At 41.6% G+C, this 25,563-nt stretch overlaps 1 protein-coding gene across 1 annotated transcript in view; it reads left to right on the top strand.

Annotated features, from left to right (window-relative positions):
- The window catches only part of LOC146805680 (amine oxidase [flavin-containing]-like), a 291,428-nt gene that overhangs the window by 104,264 nt on the left and 161,601 nt on the right, over positions 1-25,563 (top strand). The window contains exon 3 of the mRNA XM_085622954.1: positions 10,678-10,815. Coding sequence (XP_085479080.1) covers positions 10,678-10,815 — 138 coding nt within the window. The remainder of the gene's footprint in view (positions 1-10,677; positions 10,816-25,563) is intronic.

The following is a 25,563-nucleotide window of genomic DNA, read 5'->3' as shown; positions in this document are numbered from 1 at the left end:
GCGTGGTCGGTGGGTGATGGAGCTGTTCCCAGTGCGGTCGGCCACCAGAAGTCGTCCCAGGCCGAAGGGGTGGACCCAAGGACGAGGACATCTATCTTGTCCAAGTTCAACTTCAGTCGGCTGTTCCTCATCCATTCGGCGACAGCCCTCATTCCTTTGTGGAGGTTGGTTTTGGCGGTGTGGGGTTCTTGGTGAGGGAGAGGATCAGCTGGGTGTCGTCAGCGTAAGAGATGATGTTGAGGTCGTGCAGTTGGGCGACGTGGGCAAGCGGTGCCATGTAGATGTTGAACAGCGTTGGGCTGAGGGATGAGCCCTGGGGTACGCTGCAGATGATCTCGGTGGCTTTGGAGCGGAAGGGGGGGAGGTGGACGCTCTGTGTTCTACCGGAGAGGAAGGAGGTGGTCCAGTCCAGGGTCTTTTCTTGGATCCCGGCGTCGTGGAGGCGTGTTCGTAGTGTGCGGTGGCAGACCGTGTTGAAGGCGGCTGACAGGTCCAGGAGGATGAGGGCCGCGGTTTCTCTGTTGTCTAGCAGGGTCCTGATGTCATCGGTGGCGGCGATGAGGGCAGTTTCGGTGCTGTAGTTGCTGCTGAAGCCGTATTGGTATGGGTCTAGGATGTTGTTCTCCTCGAGGTAGCTGCTCAGTTGTTTGTTGATGGCCTTCTCAATAACCTTCTCTGGGAACGGGAGCAAGGAGATGGGTCAGAAGTTCTTGAGGTCCTTGGGGTCTGCCTTGGGTTTCTTGAGTAAGGCGTTGATCTCGGCGTGCTTCCAGCTCTCCGGGAAGGTTGCTGTCTCGAAGGAGATGTTGATGGCTTTCCAGGTGCGAGGGTGGTGCTGGCTTTGTTGAAGATGTGGTGTGGGCATGGGTCTGATGGGGATGCGGAGTGGATGGTGTTCATGATCTTGATGGTGTCGTTGATGTTGGTCTAGGAGAGCTGGCGGTTGATGCGGACGGTGGTCATGGGGGCGGAAGTCTCAGTGGTTGCCGGGGCAGTCGTGGCTTTGAAGCTGTCATAGATATCTGGGATCTTGCGGTGGAAGATGGTGGCCAGTGATTCGCACAGGTTTTGCTAAGGTCGGATGTCGTTCGTGTTGGAGCTGGGGTTGGAGAGTTCCTTCACGATATTGAAGAGCTCTTTGCTGTTGTGTGCGTTGTTGTCTAGGTGGTTTTTGAAGGAGGCCCATTTGGCAGATATGATGAGGAGGTGGTGTCTGCGGGTGTCGTTCTTGTGGGCTGCGTAGCTTTCTGGTGTTCATTCCTGGAGCCAGTTCTTCTCTAGCTTACAGCAGGTTTGCTTGGAGGCCTGGAGGTCTTTGGAGAACCAGCTGGCCTTCTTGCTGGTGTGGCTGTTGGAGGGTTTCTAGAGTGGGCGACGTTGTTGGCGCAGTCGTCGATCCATTGTCTGAGGTTGTGGGTGGCAGTGTCGGGGTCGGTGGGGTCGGCGGGTGGGCTCCGGGCGAGGGTGGTGGATAGCTGGTCTTCGGTGACTTTGCTCCAGCGGCGGCGAGGCATCTATTGGGTGCGGTGGTGCGTGGTGGGTTTCCGGAAGGTGAAGTGGATTCAGCGGTGGTCGGTCCAGTGGAGTTCGGTGGTGTGGTTGAGAGAGACGTTGGGGCTTGTGGAGAAGATGGGGTCAAGTGTGTGGCCGGCGGAGTGGGTGGGTGTTGTGACAAGTTGTCTGAGTCCGAGGTTGGCGAGGTTGGCGATCACGGTGGAGGAGTTGGAGTCGTTGTTGTTCTTGAGGTGGAAGTTCAGGTCCCCGAGGAGGATGTAGTCCGTGGAAGCGAGGGCGTGTGTGCTGACAAAGTTGTGGTCGGGGTCCGGAGGGTCTGTAGACGAGGGTTCCTCTGAGGGTGGTGGTGGAGTCAGTGTGGATCTGGAAGTGCAGGTGTTCGGCGGTGCTGAGGGTGTCATCTGTGTTTGTCGAGACTTTCAGAGTGTTCCTCTGGACGATGGCGATTCCTCCTCCTACTCTGTTGGTGCGATCCTTGCGGGTGATCTTGTAGCCTTCTAGGATGGCTATGGCGATGTCGGTTGCCGAGGAGAGGTTCAGCCAGGTCTCCATCAGGAAGGCGACGTCTGGGGTGTTGGAGTCGAGGATGTCCCAGAGTTCAACGGTGTGTTTGCGGGTGGAGCGGGTGTTGAGAAGGATGCATCTGAGGTAGTTGGGTTCTTTGGTAGGTGGGTTGGCGGGCCGGATGCTGGTGAAGCTTCAGTTTCGGCAGGAGAAGGGTCCTTGGGTGCGCTTCGGGGTGGCCAGGCAGCAGGTGCGTGTTCGTCCGGCGTTGAGTGTGTGGAGGGTGCCGGCGTCATAGCGGTGTCGGGTGTCGTGTCGGTCACAGGGACCATGGGGTTCTGGCACTGGGCGTGGTCCAGGCGTGGATGGGCACAGACGGGCTTGCCTGAGTGTTGCGCCCGCTGCGTGCCGTTGCCATATATGGGGAGGTGGGAGGGAGGAGCAGCTGGGAGGCAGGAGCAGGGCGGCAAATGGGTGCGCAGGGGGGCGGGCCGTAGGGGAGGCAGCAGCGGGGAATGAGCGGGAGCGGGCGAGAACAAAGGCGTAAATAAGCAGTGCAGAACAAATACAGCTAACAACAGTAAAATCACAAAAAGGGCAAAATACTATTGCAAGGGGAACAGAAAGGGAAAACACTGGACAGGGGGCAGCTAACAACAGTAGGACCACAAAAAGGGCAAAATCCAAATGCAAGGGGCACAGAAAAGAAAAACGCAGGACAGGGGGCAGCTAACAACAGTAGGACCACAAAAATGGAACAATCCAAATGCAAGGGGCACAGAAAAGAAAGACGCTGGACAGGGAGCAGCTAACAGTAGGACCACAAAAACGGCAAAATCCAAATGCAAGGGGCACAGAAAAGAAAAACGCAGGACAGGGGGCAGCTAACAACAGTAGGACCACAAAAATGGAACAATCCAAATACAAGGGGCACAGAAAAGAAAAATGCTGGACAGGGAGCAGCTAACAACAGTAGGACCACAAAAACGGCAAAATACAATTGCAAGGGGCCCAGAAAAAAACGCTGGAAAGGGGGCAGATGACTTACAGCGGCGGTGAACTCAGGCAGCAGGGGGCTAGAGGCACAAACACACAGGTGGTGCTGTGCGGCGTGGGGAGCGGCCTAACCTGCAAGCAGGGTCAAGGGTCGCTCTCCTCACCGCACGGCGGCCGCCATATATGGGGAGGTGGGAGGGAGGAGCAGCTGGGAGGCGGGAGCGGGGTGGCGAATGGGTGTGCGGGGGTGGCGGGCCACAGGGGAGGCAGCGGCGGGGAACGAGCGGGAGCCGGCGAGAACAAAGGCATAAAGAAGCAGTGCAAAACAAATACAGCTAACAACAGTAAAATCAGAAAAAGGGCAAAATACAATTGCAAGGGGCACAGAAAAGAAAAAAACGCTGGACAGGGGGCAGCTAACAACAGTAGGACCATTAAAAGGGCAAAATCCAAATGCAAGCGGCACAGAAAAGAAAAACGCTGGACAGGGAGCAGCTAACAACAGTAGGACCACAAAAACGGCAAAATCCAAATGCAAGGGGCACAGAAAAGAAAAACGCTGGACAGGGGGCAGCTAATAACAGTAGGACCACAAAAACAGCAAAATACAATTGCAGGGGGCACAGAAAGAAAATGCTGGAAAGGAGGTAGATGACTTACAGCGGCGGCGGTGAACTCAGGCAGCAGGGGGCTAGAGGCACGAACACACAGGTGGTGCTGTGCGGCGTGGGGAGCGGCCTAACCTGCACGTCTGGCGAAGTCTAGGGGTGGGTGACTAAACTAGCGTTCTAAGTGCATTAAAAAGTATGGTGACTTGATCCTGAGTGCAATGGGGTCCGGAGTCTGGCTGATAAGTAACAAATATGTTGGTGTTAAGCTTCCAGATAACACACACCTGATATGTGAAAAACAATGAATGGAACTGTTGACTGAGAATGCAGTCTTACCTTGTGAAACCATGATTGGCTACCGCGATCACCGACTGCTTGTGTAACCAGACAGAGAGCCTACATTGTGAAACTTCATGTCACTCTGTCAATTAAAGCCTAAATGGCTCCCATGCAGCCTTTCAATTTCATCATTAGCCATTTCCCACATTTACATTTTCTACAGGTGTCAGGCGCCCTGCAGAGGGTTGTCGTTTAGATTGCTGTCCTCCGGCTTCACGGCACCCATCCCGTTTCCTTTCAGACCAGGCATCTCAGGACTGTGTTTCCTTTCTTTCGCAAACAGCACCGCAACTGTTTCTGTTTAAATTTTTTAAAAAAATATGGGCCCGTAGCTCCCACCCGTGTCCCGCGTAGAAGGCAGCTCACACAGTGGGGTCCTGTAGACACTGCCTGCAGTCTGGTAAGAAGGGGTGAAATACACAACAAAGCCTCGTTAACAAGTGAATGGTCTTTTTAAAGACCTGTGAAGTACTCAGGTGTGGCTTGTCAGCTTTGTTATCTTGCGCAGCAAGAAACTCCATCTGATTTGAAGCACAATCTTTTGGAGATGTCGAGTCGCCTTTAGGAGTAAGGGATACATAGTCAAGCAGGAAGGAAAGCGAGAATGGCAAAGCAGCACAGCAACTAATTAGCCATCCAAGATCTATCATTTTTTGTTCTAAACTGTACAAAATAGATCATCTACTATGCTGTATTGTAGGTGAGCACATGACATCACGGAAGCCTACGTTAGCACGTATGAACGTTTAAGAGGCTTTTTTTAAATAACAGATAATTCAGATAATGTCTTTTTCACCTTTTCCAATGGGAAAGAAGTTTAGAGCACCAGAAAAGAATTTTTTTGGGGGGCGGTAAAACTCCAAGAAACCAGTCCTAGGTTTTATTAATGCGTGTCCGCTGGCATTTTTTGATTTAAGGAACATGTGTTAGGCCAAATACACTATAAAGATGCTACAAAAGTAAATGTAGGTACTAAAAGGAAAAACCACCGCAAGACAAAACACGGAACCTGTACTCCAGTTGGCTCGGTGAAATTCTCGGGAGCCAGTATTTCTTGTCTGCTGTATGTGTGCAGCCAGCAAGGTACAGAGCAGAGGCTGTCCATGTGGAGACGCCGGCGAGCAAGGACTAGCGAGTTCCTGCAATGGCAACTGTACATTTCAGGTCTAGGACTCCCCAATCCACTGCAGAGGTCTGACATGGGCTTTTGGACTCAAACATGGATGCTCTACTAGAAAACAAATAAAATTGTTAATTTAAATATATGTGGAAAAATACTAGCTGTAGTGTCGTCTTTTGCTTGTGGCAAAAATAAATGTGGATAAATACAGAAAAAATGCCCAAAACATAAATATGGATAAATACAGACGGAAATGGCAAAAAAATGAATACCAGAAAACCGGGAGCCCTAATCATAATCAAACAAAAGTAATTTTTCAGAAACCAGTGACCAAAATACAAAACAGAGACTGGGCCACATACATTAAAGATATCTAACGGTATTTTATCTATAAGTAATTTAACAATAACCCAACAACCATCAGAGTCAGATTCTTGATGAACAACTGATACATGAAATTTTTTACGACAGAGAATCAAAACACCATTTTTCTTACCCAAGGCCAGGGAAGCAAATATATTGCCGACCCAACATTTCTTTAACTTGGAAGCTTCAGCTTCAAAATGATGTGATTCCTGGAGTAATGCAATGTCAGTTTTTAACTTAGCCACATGGGTTAACACCTGTTGTCTTTTAATGGGATTTCCTAATCCCTTAATATTCCATGTAGTAACTCTGAATGTGACCGGAAGGTAAAAATATAAACAATCATTAAGAGTACAGCGATATGACCAATCATAAAATTCAGAAAAAGTGAAAGGATAAGAGTATAACAACAAGAGTATTGTTTGATCAGGAAAGAAGGGAAAAAGGAAGCAACCGAAAAAATCAAAAGAAAAAAGTATTGTTTGATTAGGAGAGAAAGGGAAGAGGGAGCAACAGAATGAATATTAGGAAGCAAAAAGAGAAATAGTATAGAGGATCTGAGAGAAAGGAAGAACATAACAGAATACAAAGATACTGTACTAGTCATGATAGAGAACAAAAAGACAGTACATGTCATAAAAATGACGACTGAAAAACATACCTACAACACAAGACGAAGTGAGGGATCGCGACACCAGAAGATGACTACGACATCACCGGAACTCCACCGAACCACAGAGAAGCCATGGGTAAAACATCAACATATGAGAGACCACAAGGGAAGTGAATGATGGGAGAAACTACACCTATATAAGAGGGAAACAAAGCATAACAGATAAGAAAGTACACTCGAAGATATAGAAAATCTGGCATTTATAGAACGCAGTTGAGGGCGAAGATCAATGATTTTTTTGCGATGATCAGCTGTAACTTTAGCCACATCTTGAGCGAAAAATAGACATTGACCCTCCCAAAACATTTGACAGACTGAACTTGTAGGAGATCTGTATATTGCAAGAAAAACATGATGACTTCATGAAGTCTTGCAGAAATCTTGGGACCACATCTATGAGCCCTTCGAATGTTAAAAGAAGAAGTAGAAGGAAGGTTCAAGAGCTTAGGCAAGAATGTTGAAAAGAAGACGGTTGGGATGGAACCCTCAATATTTTCGGGAAGACGGTAAATTTGAAGATTGTTTCTGCGATTTCGATTTTCGAAATCCTCCGATTGCTTCTTAAGCAGAGAAATTTCAGACTCCAGAGTTGAGATGCGAGAACATGAGACCTGAAGAGAGTCCATTCTTCATTCCACAACAAGCATACGCGACTCCAATGAAGACCATTTATCATCCAGGAATTGGAATGTTTTATTGGTTTCCTCCATGAAGGGTTTCAAAGCACAAATTTCTTCAAGGTTTATATGCATGGAGGCTGAAGATGAGTTCACTGAAGAAGGAGGATCTTTTTTCGGTCGTTTGGTGGAAATCGCGGGTATTTTGCTTGAAAGATGTGATTTTGGAATGGTGCCTGTCGGTTGATCAGGTTTCTGGGGGGAAATGTCCTCCATGTTTTTGAGAGCAGAGTCAGAGTCTGACTGCACAGCAACTTTGGAGGACGTAGTGAGTTTAAGGTTTCTTATTCTCCCCATAGAAGAGACAAAGGAAATTTAGTAAACAATACGTACATTTTTAGTACTTTGAAAACAATACAGTAGAGTCAAGTGTATTGTGAGGAGAAGAAAATTTCAGGTCTAAACTGAATTCGCAGGGTCCAACCTCTTAATACCTAAGCTCTTTAAAATATAGTAAGGACAAATCAATCCAGAAGAACAAAGAAATTAAGGGCACAAAAACAACTTAGTTCTTCCTAAAATGGATTTGCTTATTGTGCATAAGCAAAGAAAAAATTAAACTGCAGAAAAAGGCTTCAAAGCATTTTGAGAAGGGGTGTCTTCACTGATATGTCTATGATGAAAATTGAAAATAATCAAAGTCTTTCGTAACACTAACAGAGCGTCATGATGGTGGACACTTAAAGATCTAGAATCAGGTTAAAACTCCCAGAGAAAGTCAATTTTTATTTAGAAGTGATTAGGTGTGGTATGAAAAACACAAAATGGCGGCCGTTGGCAGGCAACACACACCGTTTGCCTTGAAGTAACAAGAAAGCATCAAGGTAGGTAATAAATAAAAGAATTCACTTGCCCAACTTGAAGTGTCATTCACCAAGCATTTCAGAAAGTAGGAATTCGGCATTTCCAAAGAGAAGTGTGTTCAATGCGATGTAATATATCCAAAATGTCGGCCGTTATGTGGAAAAACGGCTAGCATCGCCATGAAATGCCGTAAACAGGAGCTACTGAAGAATCCAAATGCTTCCTGCTGTAGAAGAAAATCAAAAACCTACATCTTCATCCAAGAAGAGAGGCGCTCTCCACTCTAAACGGAGCTGCGTGATGGCTACCGGCGTGGAGCTCCGAAATCACGCCACCATCTTGTTTGGCGTCAAAGCCACGCCTTGCTAATAGGCCTTTAACCCTGTATTATTACAACACTGTTATATGGAAGCTCACAGAGTCCAGGGCTTTGTTGTTGGATATTATCTCTGACAAACCCTGGCTGTGCAAGATTGTGGATGGTGCTATAGGTTGCCTGCTTCAGCCATTGGCTCTATTGCCTTGTGACTGAGTGAGTGAGTGACACTATTTCACCTAATCATATGTACACATTCACATGAAAATGAGTGGACTTCATTCCTATGACTGATGGGCAAGTCTCTTGGTTTACCAGTCTCTCCTTTTATAGTATCCCGTATATTTTTTCTGTCTCCTTTTTTCATTTTGTTTTATTAAATTGCTAGGCAGCTCGCAGACAGTGATACTGTGTTGTTACCTTGCTGCTCATTTCATATGCAGTGTGCGACATTCACTCTGGCCACTGCTTCTTGAATTGGTGAATTAGTCGCTGGGCAAATGAAATGATGCATCTATCAAGGATCAATGGCAGAGAGTATGTATGTGTTACGATTTAGGCAGAGACCTCTGATTTCAAGGTTAGTCTCCCCCTCCCAATTCCTGCATGCAGAAACCTGATTCGGAGTTTGGTAAAACTGCCAGAAATAAAATGTTGATGTCTGTCATGCATGGCCCATCTCCTCCTCCAAGAATTACCTCTGACATCAAAGGTCAGCGCTTTGTCGTTAATGCTTAGAGGAGGACATTTGACAGGCTAACATTTATTATTTTTGGCAGTTTTACATAGCACAAACAAAAACAGAGTTAAGGATATGTTTTTGTTTGTGTTATGTTAATAAACTACCAAAAATCAAATGCTGATTGTCATCATTCATACCAGTAGACCCGATTCAGGCAGATTGTCTCTTCTTCAATATAAGTCAGTAGGGAAAATACATTCTTCCTACCAGCCCATGCAGGTAAAAGCGGTTGGGGGGGGGGGATTTTAACAGACAACAAGGGAAAATAAATCATTTATTTAATTTCCCCTTGTGGTCGTCTGTTGACTTCCCCCCCCCCCCCTCCAACCCCCCCCCCACCCCCAAACCAGCCCCACTGCTCTTACCTGCTCGGCTGCGGCTGCTTTCGACTCCTTTTTTAAAATATCCCACTTGCCTGCTCTAAAATGTTGGCTATATGGTGCTATTAAATGCTCAAACCCAAAAAGGCCGATCTCAGTTATAGGCCAGAACTACTGACATTGCCAGTGCTTGTGTTTATGCTTATACGCTTTCCAGAGACATTGTCTGATTTTCAGATAAATTACTCTGACTGATAGGAGTAAACTTATTGTACATTATCAGCATTTCTTCTATAATGTACTAGAACTATAGCCACGAATGAACCTTGCATACATTGCTTGTTATCTGCAGGGATAGTAAACATTTGTTTTTCACAGTTTATTTTCGTATTGCTGCCTGGGAGTTTTCATACATGTGACAGATCAATGTATCATATATTGTCAGCTGATTGGGTGGGTGGTAAAAGAGGATATTTGCAGCCAGAGCCAAACTGCGGGTTACCGGTTGGGTCTGCCTTTGGGCTTTCCTAAAAGACCACTAGGATCCAATTTGATTGGCAGAGTTAGTGTACATTTTGGTAATGTTGAACCTCTTTGCACATAATGTATAGAGACGCTTTGAAAAGCAAATACATTTTCCTCGGTATCATCTTCTTGCTGTCTGTCTATCAAATAATGTATATACATGTCACAGCACAGAAATAAGAATGGCAGAAACTGACAAGCCCAATATTTGATAATAAAATATTCAGTGATTGTTTAATTTGTATGTTTTTTGTGTCCACTCAATCATTTCACATCTGATATATATAAACATACTGACAGAACAAATTAAAATGTAAAAAAGATACCCAGATGTACCCTGAGATGAAGTAGAAACCACAATGTTAGGCACTAGGCTTCTACGGCATATTTTTCATACCTCGTCTGTGGTTCTGTTGGTCAGATTAATTGCCGAGGCTCTCCAAATGCCACTGGTGCAGATCAATTGTCCACATTCAAAATATGCTTCTCTTAGAGGCACTTTCCAAGCCTCAACCACTGACAGGTGGGGTAATAGTGCTATCGCACTTTGCAGTACCACAGTGCGTGGTATTTTGAGAGTGCACTGCTACCACAACATTCAATTTTTCACATCTCTAAACAAGGCATTGATGATAACAGTGCATGTTTACACTCATTCCGAGAAGCACAAACTCATATTGTGTGCTGCTTGGCCTTAAAAAGTGTGCCAGGCTTTACCTGGAGAAATGCTTGTTGGCAAGTTACACAGGTTGCTCTAATTGCCTAAAACATGTAAAAGTAAATTCAGTGCAATTACTAATTTGCCCAAGATGAGGTGCTAAAATTGATTTTTTTTGATTAACATCAATAAACATTTTCGTATGCTTTTGTATGGGTCCCTGAGTCTCTGGTATCTCACAGGAATTCATAGGCCTTTGGCTAAATGAGAACCCCCTAAAGATTTGGGGACCCCCTGCACTGCAGGAGTTGCAGGGGCAAGCTCTTCGCCTGAGGCGACCCAGACCAATACAATCAGTAAAGTTGTCCCATAGCAAACTCGTTTTATATAACACAAATGGGATGTAGAATGTAAATTTCAGATATTTTGAAGTATATTTTGTATAATAATTAGAGAACCTTGGGGAAGTTGTATGGTATGTTTTGTAACCTACAGTTTATTTGTTTATCAGAATCAATATGTGAAGTATGTGGACCTCGGAGGAGCCTATGTGGGACCAACGCAGAATCGCATCTTCCGACTAGCCAAAGAATTAGGAGTGGAAAACTACAAAGTAAATGAAGCACAACGTCTAGTACACCATGTGAAGGTAGGATCTGGTCCATTTTTTCTGTTGGGTGATATCTGGTTATGTTTCTGTCTCATAACATGCACTTGCACATTCTGGATTGTTCCATCAAAACATCCAGATTTGGATTGTGTATTCTGCACTTGGAGCTCCTCCTTCCTCAAATTGAGATATAGCGTTTAATAATAGTCATCTTGATGGTAGTATTTTCATCTTAAAGTTTACTCAGTGTCTGTACAATGAATTTGCAGATATACACATCTAATATGTTGTAATGCATCTAATATTTTTAAGAAGCACAGAGATATGACCAAAGGACAATGGCACAAAGTAGGGATAATCCTATTGTACGAAAGCCTCTAGTATGATAAGGGGGATATCAACAAAGACTCTCAACAATGATATGAGGAAGCTCCCATGGTGCCTGCAGCCTCTGCGGTGAAGGAATCACCCATTTTACCCTTCTCCGGAAAGCCCCGAACATGCACATTAAAGATCTTTGAAAAGTGTCATTGTGCATCCAGATTCTGAATGACCTCCTAAAACACCTCAAGCTTTGTTCTTGTTGTCTATTTGGTGTCACTCCAAACCTCTTGGTAAACATATCAGTTATTCACTGTTACCCCTCTAAATTTATGCATGTTGTAGATCCTATTTTAACTGTAGATCAAGAAAATTACCTTGCAAGCCACTGCTCTGTGGGATACAGACTCTGTTGCTACAGTTAATTTCCAGGTTATTCCATTGGCATTTCCAAAAATCCACAAAGGAAAGCTGCTATCTGAACACATGATAAGTAGTTTTTGAGAACAGGGTAAAACTGCAGAAATTTGAACCCATCTTACAGCCCACACAGAGGCTCATTTCTCGCAGGAACATCGTTTCCCTTGTGTGCATGGAAACCATTAGATAGCTGGTGAGGGTTGCTGAAGAAGCTTTGGTGACATAGTATGTTCATACTTGGAAGGGAGAGATGTTCTGTACCTTACAGTGGAGAGTCTCCCAATGTGATCTTTCTCATGTTGTTTACCTTGGATGTCCACTGCCCATTACTGGACAATGCATGATTAGGAGACTTTGGATTAGAGGTTCCTCTGTACTTCATCACTGAGGGTGTGAAAGAGAAACCCTGACAGCCTTCCCTTTACCATAATCAGTGTGTCTGGAAATCATTGATGAAATTGGAGATCGGATCAGTGTCATAAACGTCTGCGATTAGATACCATGAATGGTCTGTTCAATGGACCTCTTCCCACTTAAGAGGTACTAGATTTTCCATTTACATTTCAGAATCTAACATGCATTGACCCACTCTTTGGGTTCTCCGTGAATCAACATAGGTGGTGGGGTGTTTACAATTGTAGCCTACATGTAGGTTTTCATTCTTGGAACCTGGGGACCTAGATTACAATTCCAGCCTTGTCACTAGACTGGGGACTGATTAGAAGAGGCCTTATGATTCCCTATTTTGCCATTATTGTCAGTCACTAGCCAAAGGGGGAATCATCTGGTTTGTCCTTGGTCATTTCACTTGTTAAAAGTTAGTTAAATGTCTTGGTGAAAATAGGTCTGGCAATTTGGTTAAACATATGGGAATCAGTGTGGATGTATCAGTTCTGCATGTTTTTTTTTCATACTTCTCAAAGGCTACCTTTTAATTATACGGTATTCCAAATTCCCAGAAGTAACAATACCAACTTTATCAGTACTTCTGGGTGCACAATACCTACTTTATCAGTACCTCTGGGTGCCGGGATACCATTGGAGAGTGCTGCATCAATTGTAATCAGGGTCTTGGAGAGTTTTAAATACAAATTGTTTGTTCTCTGCCCTCCATTTGCCAAAGTAATTGAGTGTGATGCATTTTGATGGTAGGATCCACAGTTAGGTCCACTCCTTTAGGGTAAAATTGGTATTTGCTTCCTTTGCGTAGGGATGCAGTCCTTACTATCTTGCGCATCTGATTGCATAGAGCACAATGATCCTGATAAATATGCTGATTGCTAACAGCGTGTTGTGATGGCAATTGAGTACACCAAAGTGCCACTTTGTAATTAATGCTGATACTGCGGGCTCAATTCTCGCATTGCATTTTCTGATACATAAATGGGTAGAACAGTCACATTATTCGCTCGCAGCACTGGACTTGGCCTTCAACTTGTGACAGGCGCAACTCCTTAAGTGATGTTCTTCTCTCGTGGCATGGGACACCCGCATTGGTCATTGGTCATTAACTTTGTCCAGGTCTTTATCAAAGGAGATGACAAGTTGAGTGTAGTCTTCATAAGACAGTATTTCAAATCCAAAGGAGTTAATGATCTTGGCAAGGGGGGCCACATATGTGTTAAATGGAGTGGGGCTAAAACATGTGCCCTGCAGGACCAGCTTGTCACACCTGTCATTCAGCATGTTGTGGCACTTAAATGTAACAAGAAAGATAGTCTGCACTCTATTTTCCAAGTAAATCTCAGAACCATGTAGAGCTGTCCCACAGATGACTGTCTCATGCAGCCTATGAAACAGCCTGGTTGGGACACAGTGTCAAAAGCCATTAACAGGTCCAGTAACACTAATATAGATGGAGTGCCACCATCAAGAGAGAGTCTTATAGAGTTAGTGACCGCAATCAAGGCAAAGGCAGTCTCTGTGCTATGGGAGGATCTAAACCCTGATTGTGTATGACCCAGGATCGTGTTCTCCTCAAGATGGCTGAAAGTTGTTTATTTATTAAGCCTTCCACCAGCTTGCCCATAAGCAAAAGCAGCGAGATAGGCCAATAGCTTGTTAAATATTTAGGGTCAACATTAGCCTCCAATTGTATATGGGAGACCTGTGCTGATTTCACAGCCAGAGAGATTTCCCCCGAGTCTACTGATAGATTAAACAGTGATCTGATTTCCGGGGCAATCTGCTTAGAGGGTTGCACTGTAATCATTGGAGGGCACTGATCCAAGGGAGAGACAGATTTCGGCTTTTTCTAGTGCCATCTCTATGTGAGAAAAATGCAAACTTTTCAAGGCTGCAGACACAGTTGTGGGAGGGACAGTTGAGGTTTGGCACTTATTAAGACTGGTCAGGAGGGCTTGGTAAATTCTGATAAATTATCTTTATCATTATTTTATCTTTGAAAGAATCTGAGAGAGAATAAATGTGATGTTGTGGGTATATCTTTGAGTTGTGCTATATTAAACGCCTTTCTATTCAAATGATTTGTGAAAAGCTTTAACAATGTTAAGTCTATTAATCTTGTTCCTTTAGATTATTTTTACAGGCCCATTCATTATATGATCAATACTTTACAGTTGGAACATGTCAGTACACTAGCCCCAAAGAGAACTCTTGTAGCTCAAGCTAATTCTGCTGGGTGCTCAACGTAAAATTAGTTTTCCCCTTTTAAGCGTCTTGATGATAATTATTGACAGACCAACAAAATGCGCATTAGTAATTTAAACCCACAAATGGAATCCAGGTTATCAAATCTGTTAGCCAAGGAAGTTGCAACATTTGGGGAGGAACATGACATAAAACTGATATCTGGGCACATAGTGGAACTTTGTTTTAAACTTACTAGACCATGACTGGATTAAGTTTATATGACAAGTAACATGGGCGATAGAGCCAGCCCATGTATATATTAATATAACTGTTATGACCCCTGCTAGTCTAGCAACCTGATGGAGAGTCAAGGGTGGTATTCAAATAAACTGTTCATTAAGACCATTTAACACTTAACACTCACTCTCAAAGCATCCACATTTTGGAGTTCTTCTTTAGATAAATGGCAACTTTGTTATTGGTAAGTTTCTATAATACCTTTTCGCCTTTAAATTTAACTAACTTAGATAAGCTGGGAAATGTGACGAAAAATATACACAGCATGAACTCTAGGAACAAACAAAGTCTTTTGTATTAGTTGGTGAATTTAATATTAAATTAGTTGGCATTACCATTACTATAGCTAGGTATGGCATATCATTGAGAATGCACCTCCTACTTTCACTGCAAGAGGCCTTAGTAGCACTATAGATTATATTTTTGCTTCTGACTGCTTTCTGAAGTAAATCACAGAGTCGGAAGTTCAAATAGGTCTAGTTAGTGACCATAATCCATTAATTATTACATTAAAGATAACCTATATAAGCTGTGACAGAGACCATGAATTTAAAGACTGGACTAAAATGTGCTCACCTTGTCTAATAAAGAAATTATGTTATGCTTACTGTATTCGTCTTCTTCCTCTGTGGTATTGTCTGGTTATGAAACTATTGCCTGTGCCATCTGTAAGGTCATGAGTACTTTAGTAGCCTTTGCGCCAGGTATTTGTGCTGTTCCTAGTAGGTTTGACTGGGACTGTAGTAAAACCAATAATTAGCAAAGGAGTGCTTTAAATCAGGCCTGTGGAAATCATGAGCTAGTATTGATGTGCAGAAAAGTGAAACCATTGGCAATCTGAAATAGAAAATGTGTACTCCAAGAAAAAGCCTGGACTGACTTACTAATGGTCTCAATTAAGGGGTACTCACACTCGTTCTGCAAAGTCATTAATAAAGGATCTATAACAGAGTTTAAGTGGATGATTGCTTAACTGTCTGTAATACCTGAGACAATTTGGTGGACCATTTTAAGAGTAATATATAATTCCAATTACACAGATATAGTGGAACATAATCTTAGTCAAGCATCCACAAATTTCCAGCTAAATATTAGTTTGCTGAAAGTACTTTCAGCCCTCAACAATAGTCCAATTAATAAGGCTCCAGGGCCAGAAGACATTCCCTTGAATGTATTTAAACCCACTACAGAATTATGGGCACTGCTTTTATGTAATGTTTTTAATTAATTGATTAGTGTTAACCTTCACAGTACTTGGACCACTTACATAATTGTCCAGGCATCTATAAAAGGGGATAGACTTGACCCTAAATTCTACTGGCTAATATCATTAATTGATTCCTCTGTCACCAACATCTGTAGAATCCCAATGGAGAGAATTCAAGGCAGGCATTCTCAAAATTATCCTAGTTGACCGTCTATATGGATTAGTGATGGCCTGGGTACAGTGGAGCACTATTTAAGCTTGTATATGACCATTTGTAAATATGTGTAGGCCAAGAGATGATCAATACATTTAACATGTATTTACCTCTCCTCTGTGTTTGAAAAAGGGAATAGGCCCAAACTGAGGCACATCCTAAAAGAATTTTGGTATGAATGAGACTATTCTTAACTTTTTGAGATCACTATATATGGATACGCCAGGGTAATTTCCGGTACCTTTGTTGTATATTCTCTGCACAAAATCACTGAAAGTTGAGGTGTGTAATGGTCGCCAGGACATGCCTAGACTGTGTTGCAAATCCGTTCCTGTATTTCTTCATGCAGGAACATTGTACTAATGTCCAAGACCACACATGGACTTAAGAAAACTGTTTGATTGCTATGTTAGGTTAAAAAAGAATTTAGATTTTACAGCTGATCTTTCTAAATCATTTAATCTGACATTAGGCCTAAGAGCCACTAAGTCCAGTTTTTTTTCCCTCTAATGGTCACATGTTAAAAAAAGTTCTTTGATTTTCAACTGCTACTTTACAAAATACAACTATCTTGGGATTTGTTTATCGGACACAAGTAAATCACTAACCCACTGAGATCAATGGAGAAAAAAGCATGCAACGTAATATTTGTATTATGCCATCTAAATTGCATAGTTATATAGCCCATCAGCAGAAGCTGTCATAAGGGTAATAAAGTCCAAACTGATATCAACATTCTAGTACAGTCAAACAGCCTTGCCGTCTAAAATGGACTTAATCCTAGACAAGCTGCAATGTATCACTTACAGACATATCTTTCAGCTACCACAGTACACCCGGCTGTTTCACATTCGATTGGAATTTAGACTATTAAAACAAGACCTAGTATGTGAGTGCCAATTTCTAAATGCTAAAGACGGGACATTAAAAGCAGTACTGCAAGAGATTTTTAATTGACCAGATATTGAATGTACTGGATACTTACACATGGCAAGCACTGATTTGATCTGAACTTAGATAATTTAAGAACAAGTAGCTTCTCTTATTCAGCCTTGAAACTAATTTTGAAAAACAGAGTGCAGCAACATCAAGAGAATTTGATTAATTATCCTTGCAACCACATGGAGATAGCTGTATCTTGCAGTCATATGAAATTCCACATTTACAATATTATTTGAAAGAATAATTGAGTCGGCATATAGGAGAAACATTATGCTTGCCAGATTCCTGATTCTAACAATCAATGACCTTCAGCCAAAGTGGAAAGGTAGATTTAACACCAGTGCAAAATGTAGATTTTGTCATTATAAAAAAAGAATCCTTAATACACCTACTTCTTTGCTGTCCAGAATATGGAAGCGCTCGTCACACTCTTCTGAAACCCATGTTCTCACAGAATGAAAATCACATCCGTAAGGAGGCAATATCACTTTGTTTTACCTCAGGTGATATGGTTAGATTTGGGAAATATCTTAGTATTAGGTTGAACAGATTTAAAAGCTGAACTCAACCAAACTAGACATTGCCATTGCCAGTTTTAATTGTTGCTACCCAATTGAAGACTGAATGTCTGCGCGTTGGTTTCCAACATGTAAACGTATTCTAAAAGTTTTTAGCAATCGAAGAAAGAGTGCCTGCAGAATGATTTCGGACTGCCTGGTTACATACCCATCTGGATTTAACAATCATACATTTGAGGATTTTAGAATTAACACAACAGGAACCATGGTAGTTGCATTAAAAGAATTTGGAATTGATTGTGCGTGGTATGCCCTGTATTTTTGTGTAAGGAGTACTAATATTATAGTGTTAATGTGTGAAGATTTTATTTAACCAGATAGTCCAAAAAATATCTATTAATTAATTCAGTTATATTTTAATGATGTTGATAAATAAATTATATCGACATGTGAGCAAGGTTACTGCGTAGCCGAAACACGTCAAGCATTCTGTGCGATGGTGATAGAATAAACTGAGCACATTGCAAAACCAGGAGTGTGCAGCAGTTAACTTGTTGCTAAATGTACATGTAACTTTTACTAAATATACATATATATATATAAACACCAACAACAACAAAGAAATAAAAGAAAAGAATCTTGTTATCAACCTGTCCAACTACACTCTAACTGAAACAGAGCATCAAATTCTAAACAAAGGCCTTTCCTTTTGCCCTCAGAAACATTTCAACTTTACGGATACCAAGATTGATATATACAAATATATACGCAAGCTCAAACTTGCAAAGTCATTTGCCAACAACCCTCCCCTCACTAGTGATCCTATCGACGACCAGGCTGACTTAAGTACACAGAAAATTGACTATCAATCTGACTTATTAATTGAGGATATACCCAACCTCAAAATGTTGTTTGACTTGGCACACAATGAACAAAATCAGGAACATACTGAACTAGAAACGTTACACCAACTTGACATCGATACCACTCAACATTCTACCAGTGGCTTAAAGAGTAAATCCAAGTACTGTCCACAACTTTATCCAGGCAACAAAATTGACTCCTTTTCAGAGGCTGTCATGCATGAAATAGATACTATGGATAAATCAAGAAACATCAAAACAAGAGAAAATACATCACAATCTGAAAATTTAGCAATACAATCACTTGCCAACAATGCTAACATCATTATCAAGCCCGCAGATAAGGGCGGCAACATTGTTATTCAAAATATACGTGACTACACAGATGAAGCATACAGACAACTCACAGACTCTCAAAAATACATTCAACTACAAACAAATCCAATACAGAAAATGATTGAGGAAGTCCGAAAAAACCTAGACATCTGGCATTCACAATGTTTGATCAACACGGATGAACGTAAATTTCTTCTAGTGGAGAATCCTACAATCCCCACGATTTACTTCCTGCCCAAGATTCATAAAACTTTAATCAACCCTCCGGGCAGACCCATCGTTTCTTCCTGTAATTCCCTATATGAGAATATTTCATCATATGTGGATCACTACTTGGCTCCCATGGTCCGCAATTTGAATTCCTATATTCAAGATACAGGAGATTTCTTGCGCATTTTGTTCAATACCACTTGGGATCCGGCATACCTTTTGGTAACAATCGATGTAGTCTCCCTATATACATCTATCCAACACACAGTGGGTCTTAACGCCTGTGCATACTTTCTGAAACAGAGACCAATAAGGGAAATTGAACATTCTGCCATGCTACTAACTATGATAAAAATGTGCCTTGAAAACAATATCTTCCTTTTTAACCATCACTTATACCATCAAATTTGCGGATGTGCCATGGGCGTGTCCTTCTCACCTAACTATGCCAATCTTACAATGGGATGGTGGGAGAAAGAGATAGCGTGGGGCCCTGACAATCAAAATGCTTTGGAGAAGATTGTCCTTTGGTCACGATATATCGACGATCTCTTTTTAATCTGGAACGGAACCAAGGAGGAATTTATGCAATATTTTACAACCCTCAATAACAACGACATTGGTCTATCCTTCACCTGTAACACCAATCAACACACTATAGACTTTCTGGACATTACGGTTTATGTAGACCAAGGCCATCTGCATACTACTCTTTTCAGAAAGAAAACTGCAACCAATAGTATCCTTCATGCGGACAGCTTCCATCCAAAGGCACTCATTAGAAGCATCCCATTTGGCGAGTTTGTTAGAATGAAAAGGAACTGTTCAAAGGATGACGAAGCTTATCATGAAATCAGCAAAAGCGCACACAGACTCGCCAACAGAGGATATAAACAACGTGATCTGAACAAAAGCAAAAACAAGGTCGACAAACTATCACGTACTGAAATCCTGATCAACAAATCCCAAGACAAAACCAAGGAAACACAATCCAGTCCACGATTAATTTTGACCTACAGCAAGGAAGCACATATAATCAGACAAAAAATTCAAAAATACTGCCCATTACTCCAACAAGACCGCGATCTAGCCCGAATCATTGGACCGGCACCTCTTATCACTTTCCGCAAAGCACCGTCAATTAAAGATACAATAGTCCAGAGCCACTTTCAAACTAAGAACACCATGACCAACTGGCTCACTCAACAACATATTGGATTTAGAAAATGCAATCACTGCAAAGCCTGCAAAATTGCAATTAACAAAAAAGACATCAGAGATCCAAATGGCAGAAAAATTGACATCACAAAGAGAATTACTTGTACTACCAAGTTTGTAGTGTATTGCATTGAATGCAATTGCGGCATGAGATACATTGGCAGCACGGTGTGCATGTTGAAAAAGAGAATTCTCGAACACATACGAGCTGTAAAAAATCGCGATACAACTTATGCGACTGCAAAACACCTCTTGACATGTCAAAATGGAGATTGGCAAAAAATGAACTTCTTTGCCATAGATACAGTGGAAGAAAGTGAACGCTTGGGAGATCGCAAAAAGACACTACGTCAGCTGGAATCCAAATACATTATAAGACTGCGTACCAAGAACCCCAAAGGGATGAATGTTGACGAGGAATTCTATGTCCACTTATAGACTGAGACTACTTACAAGTGACTATAAAAGGCGCTAAATTTTTAATTTTCAATTAATTTTCTCTAATTTCCAATTTTCAATCTTCAATTTAATTTGTTTCATTATTTTGCATCTGGCAGTTTCCATTGTCCCTCCGAATGTAGACAAACTATGTTCAATGTTTCCAGACAGTGGTACATGCTTGAATCATACATAATGATAATTTTTACATCCACACGTACTATACGTGAACTCTCTCGTCCAAACAGTGGACATGGGGATCTTTTGTCAATACAAGGTACTATACCAATGAGGATACCCTAACATTTTTACACTAATCCATTGGACAAAGGGAATTTTTGTTATTACAAGGTATTACACCAATGTGGTCACTTTAATACATCTATATAAATCCACAATTATTTCCTAAGTCGTACATGTTACCCTGTTTGTATAATATATTCATGGGCATTCACCATGCAATAGCTTCATCAGTACAAACACTTATAGTACTATACAAGTAGAAATATCCTTTTTTCCCCCTTTTTTTCTTCAAGGTTTCTGTAATCAGGTGATTTATGTTAAAACTGAACTACAACTCCCAGAATTCAATGGGACTAATTGTTTGACAGGAAATTACATAAAAAAACAGCTGACAGTAGTGTCACCTACCGTGAACAAGGCCGTCATGGCCGAAACGCGTCGGTTTGACAGACTAGGCTTTATGGTTGAATAAAGTTTTGCAAACCTATGGTTCCAGAGTGCGGCGTCTCTTGTGTCAAAAAAAATAAAAAAATATATATATATATATATATATATATATATATATATATATATATATATATATATTCTGTATTATTACGATTTTAGGACAATAATGCACTTAAAAATGATTTTTTTTTTAAATGTAAAGAAGTATTTACTTTAATTAATGTATAACGTTTAAGAAAGTCTTAGTCCAAATAAATAGAAATGGAAAGAGTAGATTGTCAGATTATTTTTTAAAGTATTGTTTAAAAATTATCATCCAAGAATTACGTTAATGTATTTATATAATTTTATTATTTAATACATATTTAATTTGCGGGGTTAATGTGCTCTTTCATTTTAGTATATTAGCTTCACTTTGATATTGATAATTTTACACTATACTATGTATATAATATATAGTAAATTATTTTACAATATTTTATATTTGAAAAATAATAAACTTTTTCACATTTTGCCTATACTATTCCTTAGGGAGATGTGCACCCCAGTTGCGGAGAACTACACCAATAATCGAAAAGGGACTACTAGTAATTTTCGACTTGTGAATTCTGTTTTTTCCACTTGATTAATGAGAGTGGAGACAAGTAGGCCTACACTTAAGTGTTAATCTCCTCTCAGAAATGGTGCATAAAAAAAAGTAGAGAGATACACCTAGGTGTAAAAGTAACTACACATTTTTAACTACACATACATATTTGCCTATGTGAATCACTTCTATAGTGTGCTTATTGTGTTGTCATGTCTGTTTTTTTTTACTGTACATTTATAGTTACTGTGTAATCAAAGTGATGTTGTTAATATTATTCCACCTTTATAGGTACCGCATTAAATGTGTTATACTCATTGCTTAATTTGTACCAGCAGATACCTGTGGGCCCCACCAGCACCAAACTGGCCCTGTTGTCACCATTCCGCAGAATGCGATCCCAAACAGATGATTTATGTGTTAGCAGTAGTGATCACTACCTTGCAGTGAGTGCAATAGTGGCACACGGTTCTTCATTGAATCTATATTTTGACATATGCATATTATTACAACTGAGCACAATGTCTCTGATTAGCTGGGATAGGCTGTGGGACTGCACAGTGGCAACTGTACAGTAAACAGCATTTACAACGCTGTCATTACATCGCGTGCTATTACACCGCGGTTGTTACAACGACTGCGTTGTTAGTACGTGAGGTAATGACATGGCAAGTCGTTACAACGACTTCCAGTAGAGGGCGGTCAGGTTTTGGAAATGATCAGCAACACCTTCCCTACTGTTGTGCAAACTGGAGTAGGAATAGTAATAAAATACTATTCCTAAGTCCAGAGCGCCCCCTACTGGAAGTCATTCTAAAGACTTGCGATATATAATACATCACATACTAACAACGTGGTCGTTGTAACGACTACGTTGTAATGCAGCAGCGGTCCGTGGAGGGAATTCCGTGGGGCGGAAAGGCGGGGCGGGGGAGGGACAGGGGGGTACTAAACACTGGAACATGGATAATTGGAGGTAAGTAAACAATTAAATAAAGAAAACGAATTTCGTAGAGCACCCTGCATCACAAAATGCAGTGCAGCGCGTGCTACGACATTCGTTTTATTTATTTAATTGTTTACTTACCTCCAATTATCCATATTCCGGTGTTTAGTACCCCCCACCTTGCCCCTCCCCCGCCCCGCCTTTCCACCCCACGGAACTCCCTCCACGGACCGCTGCTGTTGTAATGGCATGCGATGAATTACATTGCATTGTAATGCGCCATATTCCAAGTCAACGCAATGTATTGCACACTCCATGATTCCTGACCTTACAAGCGGAGAATGCTGCTTGGCCTCAGGACTTGCAACTCTCATTACCTATCCACACCACTGATGTGCACAACGCTGTAACCAAGATGCTGTCCAGATGTTCCACTCCACTCACACACTGGCCAGTGGACACATCTCATAACCAGATCACTGACGCCTAGGAGGCTGGAAATCAGAATACCTGACTATCTCACCAGTCTGACTTTGATCATCAGCTACTATGACTGTTTCCTCCCTCTGTGAGGCTGTACACTGCAGGTGATGGCCGGATTCGAGCACTGGCACAGTACTTGATTTAGGCCAGTTGGAGGAACTAGTTTAGTGTCATTCTATTGTCAGTGATGAATCATGTATATGTTTTCCTGGTCAGATCAGGTTTGCCTCCAATGGGATGACGACAAGCAATTCCGGTACCCACAAAAAAGGTGCTGGTGGGCCCACATGCAACCATCGATTCACATTAAAAACTTGATCTGGTGGATAACCAGGTTACCGTGATAAACAGTGTGTCAGCCATGTGAAACAATCATGTCATAAATCTCCCAACTCCATTTCAGGGCATAAGGTGTCTGGATGCTGTTTATCAGGTACAATAAATAGCGTACTGCCTCTAGGTCATCAAATAACTAGGGCCTAAGTCACCCATGATCCCTACAATTAGATGAGAGTGGTTCCACGCTTTGTTTCTTTCACTAGCGAAGTTAAGTGGATTGTTGATATTACTCAAAACACCCAAATAACATTTTAATTTTACCTGTTGATACAGAACCCAGAAGTAAACTGTTTTTCAAATTCGATTTTTTACGTTTACTTATTTATTAGATTATTTACTTGAAAACGGACTGCTAGAGCAATTGAATAAAACATTAGGGGCCAGATGTACGACCATTTTTTTGCGGTTACAAAAGAGTATTCTACCATTTTGCGACTGCAGAAAATGGTGGTGGTATGTACCAACTCTAATTTGTAAGTCTATAATTTGCGAGTCACAGACTTGCAAAATAGCGTTTGCGACTCGCTCTTAGGGAGGGGCATGTCAAGGGCATCCATTCCTAGTAGCGAGTCCAAATGGTATGTACCATTGTTTTGAAACCGCATTTGTGGACGCAAAACACTTGCAGTTTACCACCTACTTCAAGTAGGGGGTAAACCATTTGCATTGTGAATGGGTGCGAAAATATTTTTTAAGAGCAGGTAGTAGTCCCAGGGACCACTGCCTGCTCTTAAAAAGTGAAACTGAAAAGTTTCATTTTTCTTTTTTAAATGCATTTAAAAAAAATGCTATATTGAAAAAGCAGTCACAGACATGGTGGTCAGCAGGCCACCATTCCTGTGAGTGCTAGCCATTCCCAATGGGGTCGCAAACTGCGCTTGCCTCATGAATATTGATGAGACATGCAATTTGCGACCCCATTGGTATTCGCAAACAGTGTCTGAGACACTGTTGTACATTGCATTATGCAAGTCACAAATTGCGAGGTGCAAAGCGAAGCAATTTGCAAGTCGCAAAATGCAAGCGTCGTACATCTGGCCCTAAATTCCTACACTGTGCATTATATGTGCATATATACTCCTTTATACTACACTCATTTGCTGTATATTAGTATATAGATATTTTTTCTACCGTCTACCTGTTGATGATAAACTTTAGACCATTTACTATAACCGTGGGTTAACATATAAAAGTAATGCTCTATACATGATCTCATAGATAAGCCAAGCAATACATTAGGGGTCAGCAAACAGGGATTCGGCTGTAAATACGTGGTATTTTAATTTGAAGGGGCTGTGGCTGCAGCATGTCATCAAGGATTGGTTACTACACATATCCGTTTTACTGCTTGAGTTCTTTTGGAGTGCTGCATATGAACTAAATGAACCAGGCAAGTGGCCATTGAGCGGACACTCCTGAATTCTTAAAGGACAGAAAACACACGCCAAGTATCCAGGAGGCATAAGTAGCATTTCTTGTATCCCAATGATTTGTGCATGTGAGCCTGGCCCTACATCAAGTATTGCCTACTAGTGTATTAACCTGTCCAAGGCCAAGGCGTTGCTGGTGTTGTGCAAGGCTAAGTGCAAATGATGTGCGTGAATAATCACATTGATAAATGTTAGCTTAGGTTGTCCTGTCTTTGCTGAGTTTTGTCTAGATTGATTAATCTTTCTTTGATAACACTCTCTTAAGTGAGGCATTGCAAATTGCGAATGCAGGTGCACAGCTTTCGAAGCAACGTTCACACGTTCAGATATCTCACCCAAGCAAACAGTATGTCGTTTCTATTTATAATTAACTTTTAGAGCACCCTAGACCTTGACTCCATGCCCATAAAACTAGACATCTGGCACGCCCAGAACTTAATCAGAGTAAATCTTTAACCACCGCTGGCCAAGATTAAAGAGCATATCTCAGCACTTGTCTGTTAATAGGAAATGGTTGAGTTATTCTTATCGTAAAACATGTCAGATAGGTCTATTTTATATCAAAACAACACAAACAAGATCACTAAATGTTACATTTGAGTATATGGCAATAAAACATAATGCATTTTGTGCTAAAGCGACTGAAGATTAAGGTTGAACCTCAGCTCATTACTAACTCAGGAAACTTTGTGCATGTTTAATTCACTTGCAGGCAGTACACTACGCTTGCACAGATT

Source organism: Triturus cristatus, chromosome 8 (genome assembly GCF_964204655.1).
Source record: "Triturus cristatus chromosome 8, aTriCri1.1, whole genome shotgun sequence".
NCBI lineage: Eukaryota > Metazoa > Chordata > Amphibia > Caudata > Salamandridae > Triturus > Triturus cristatus.
This window is presented reverse-complemented; position numbering and strand designations above follow the sequence as displayed.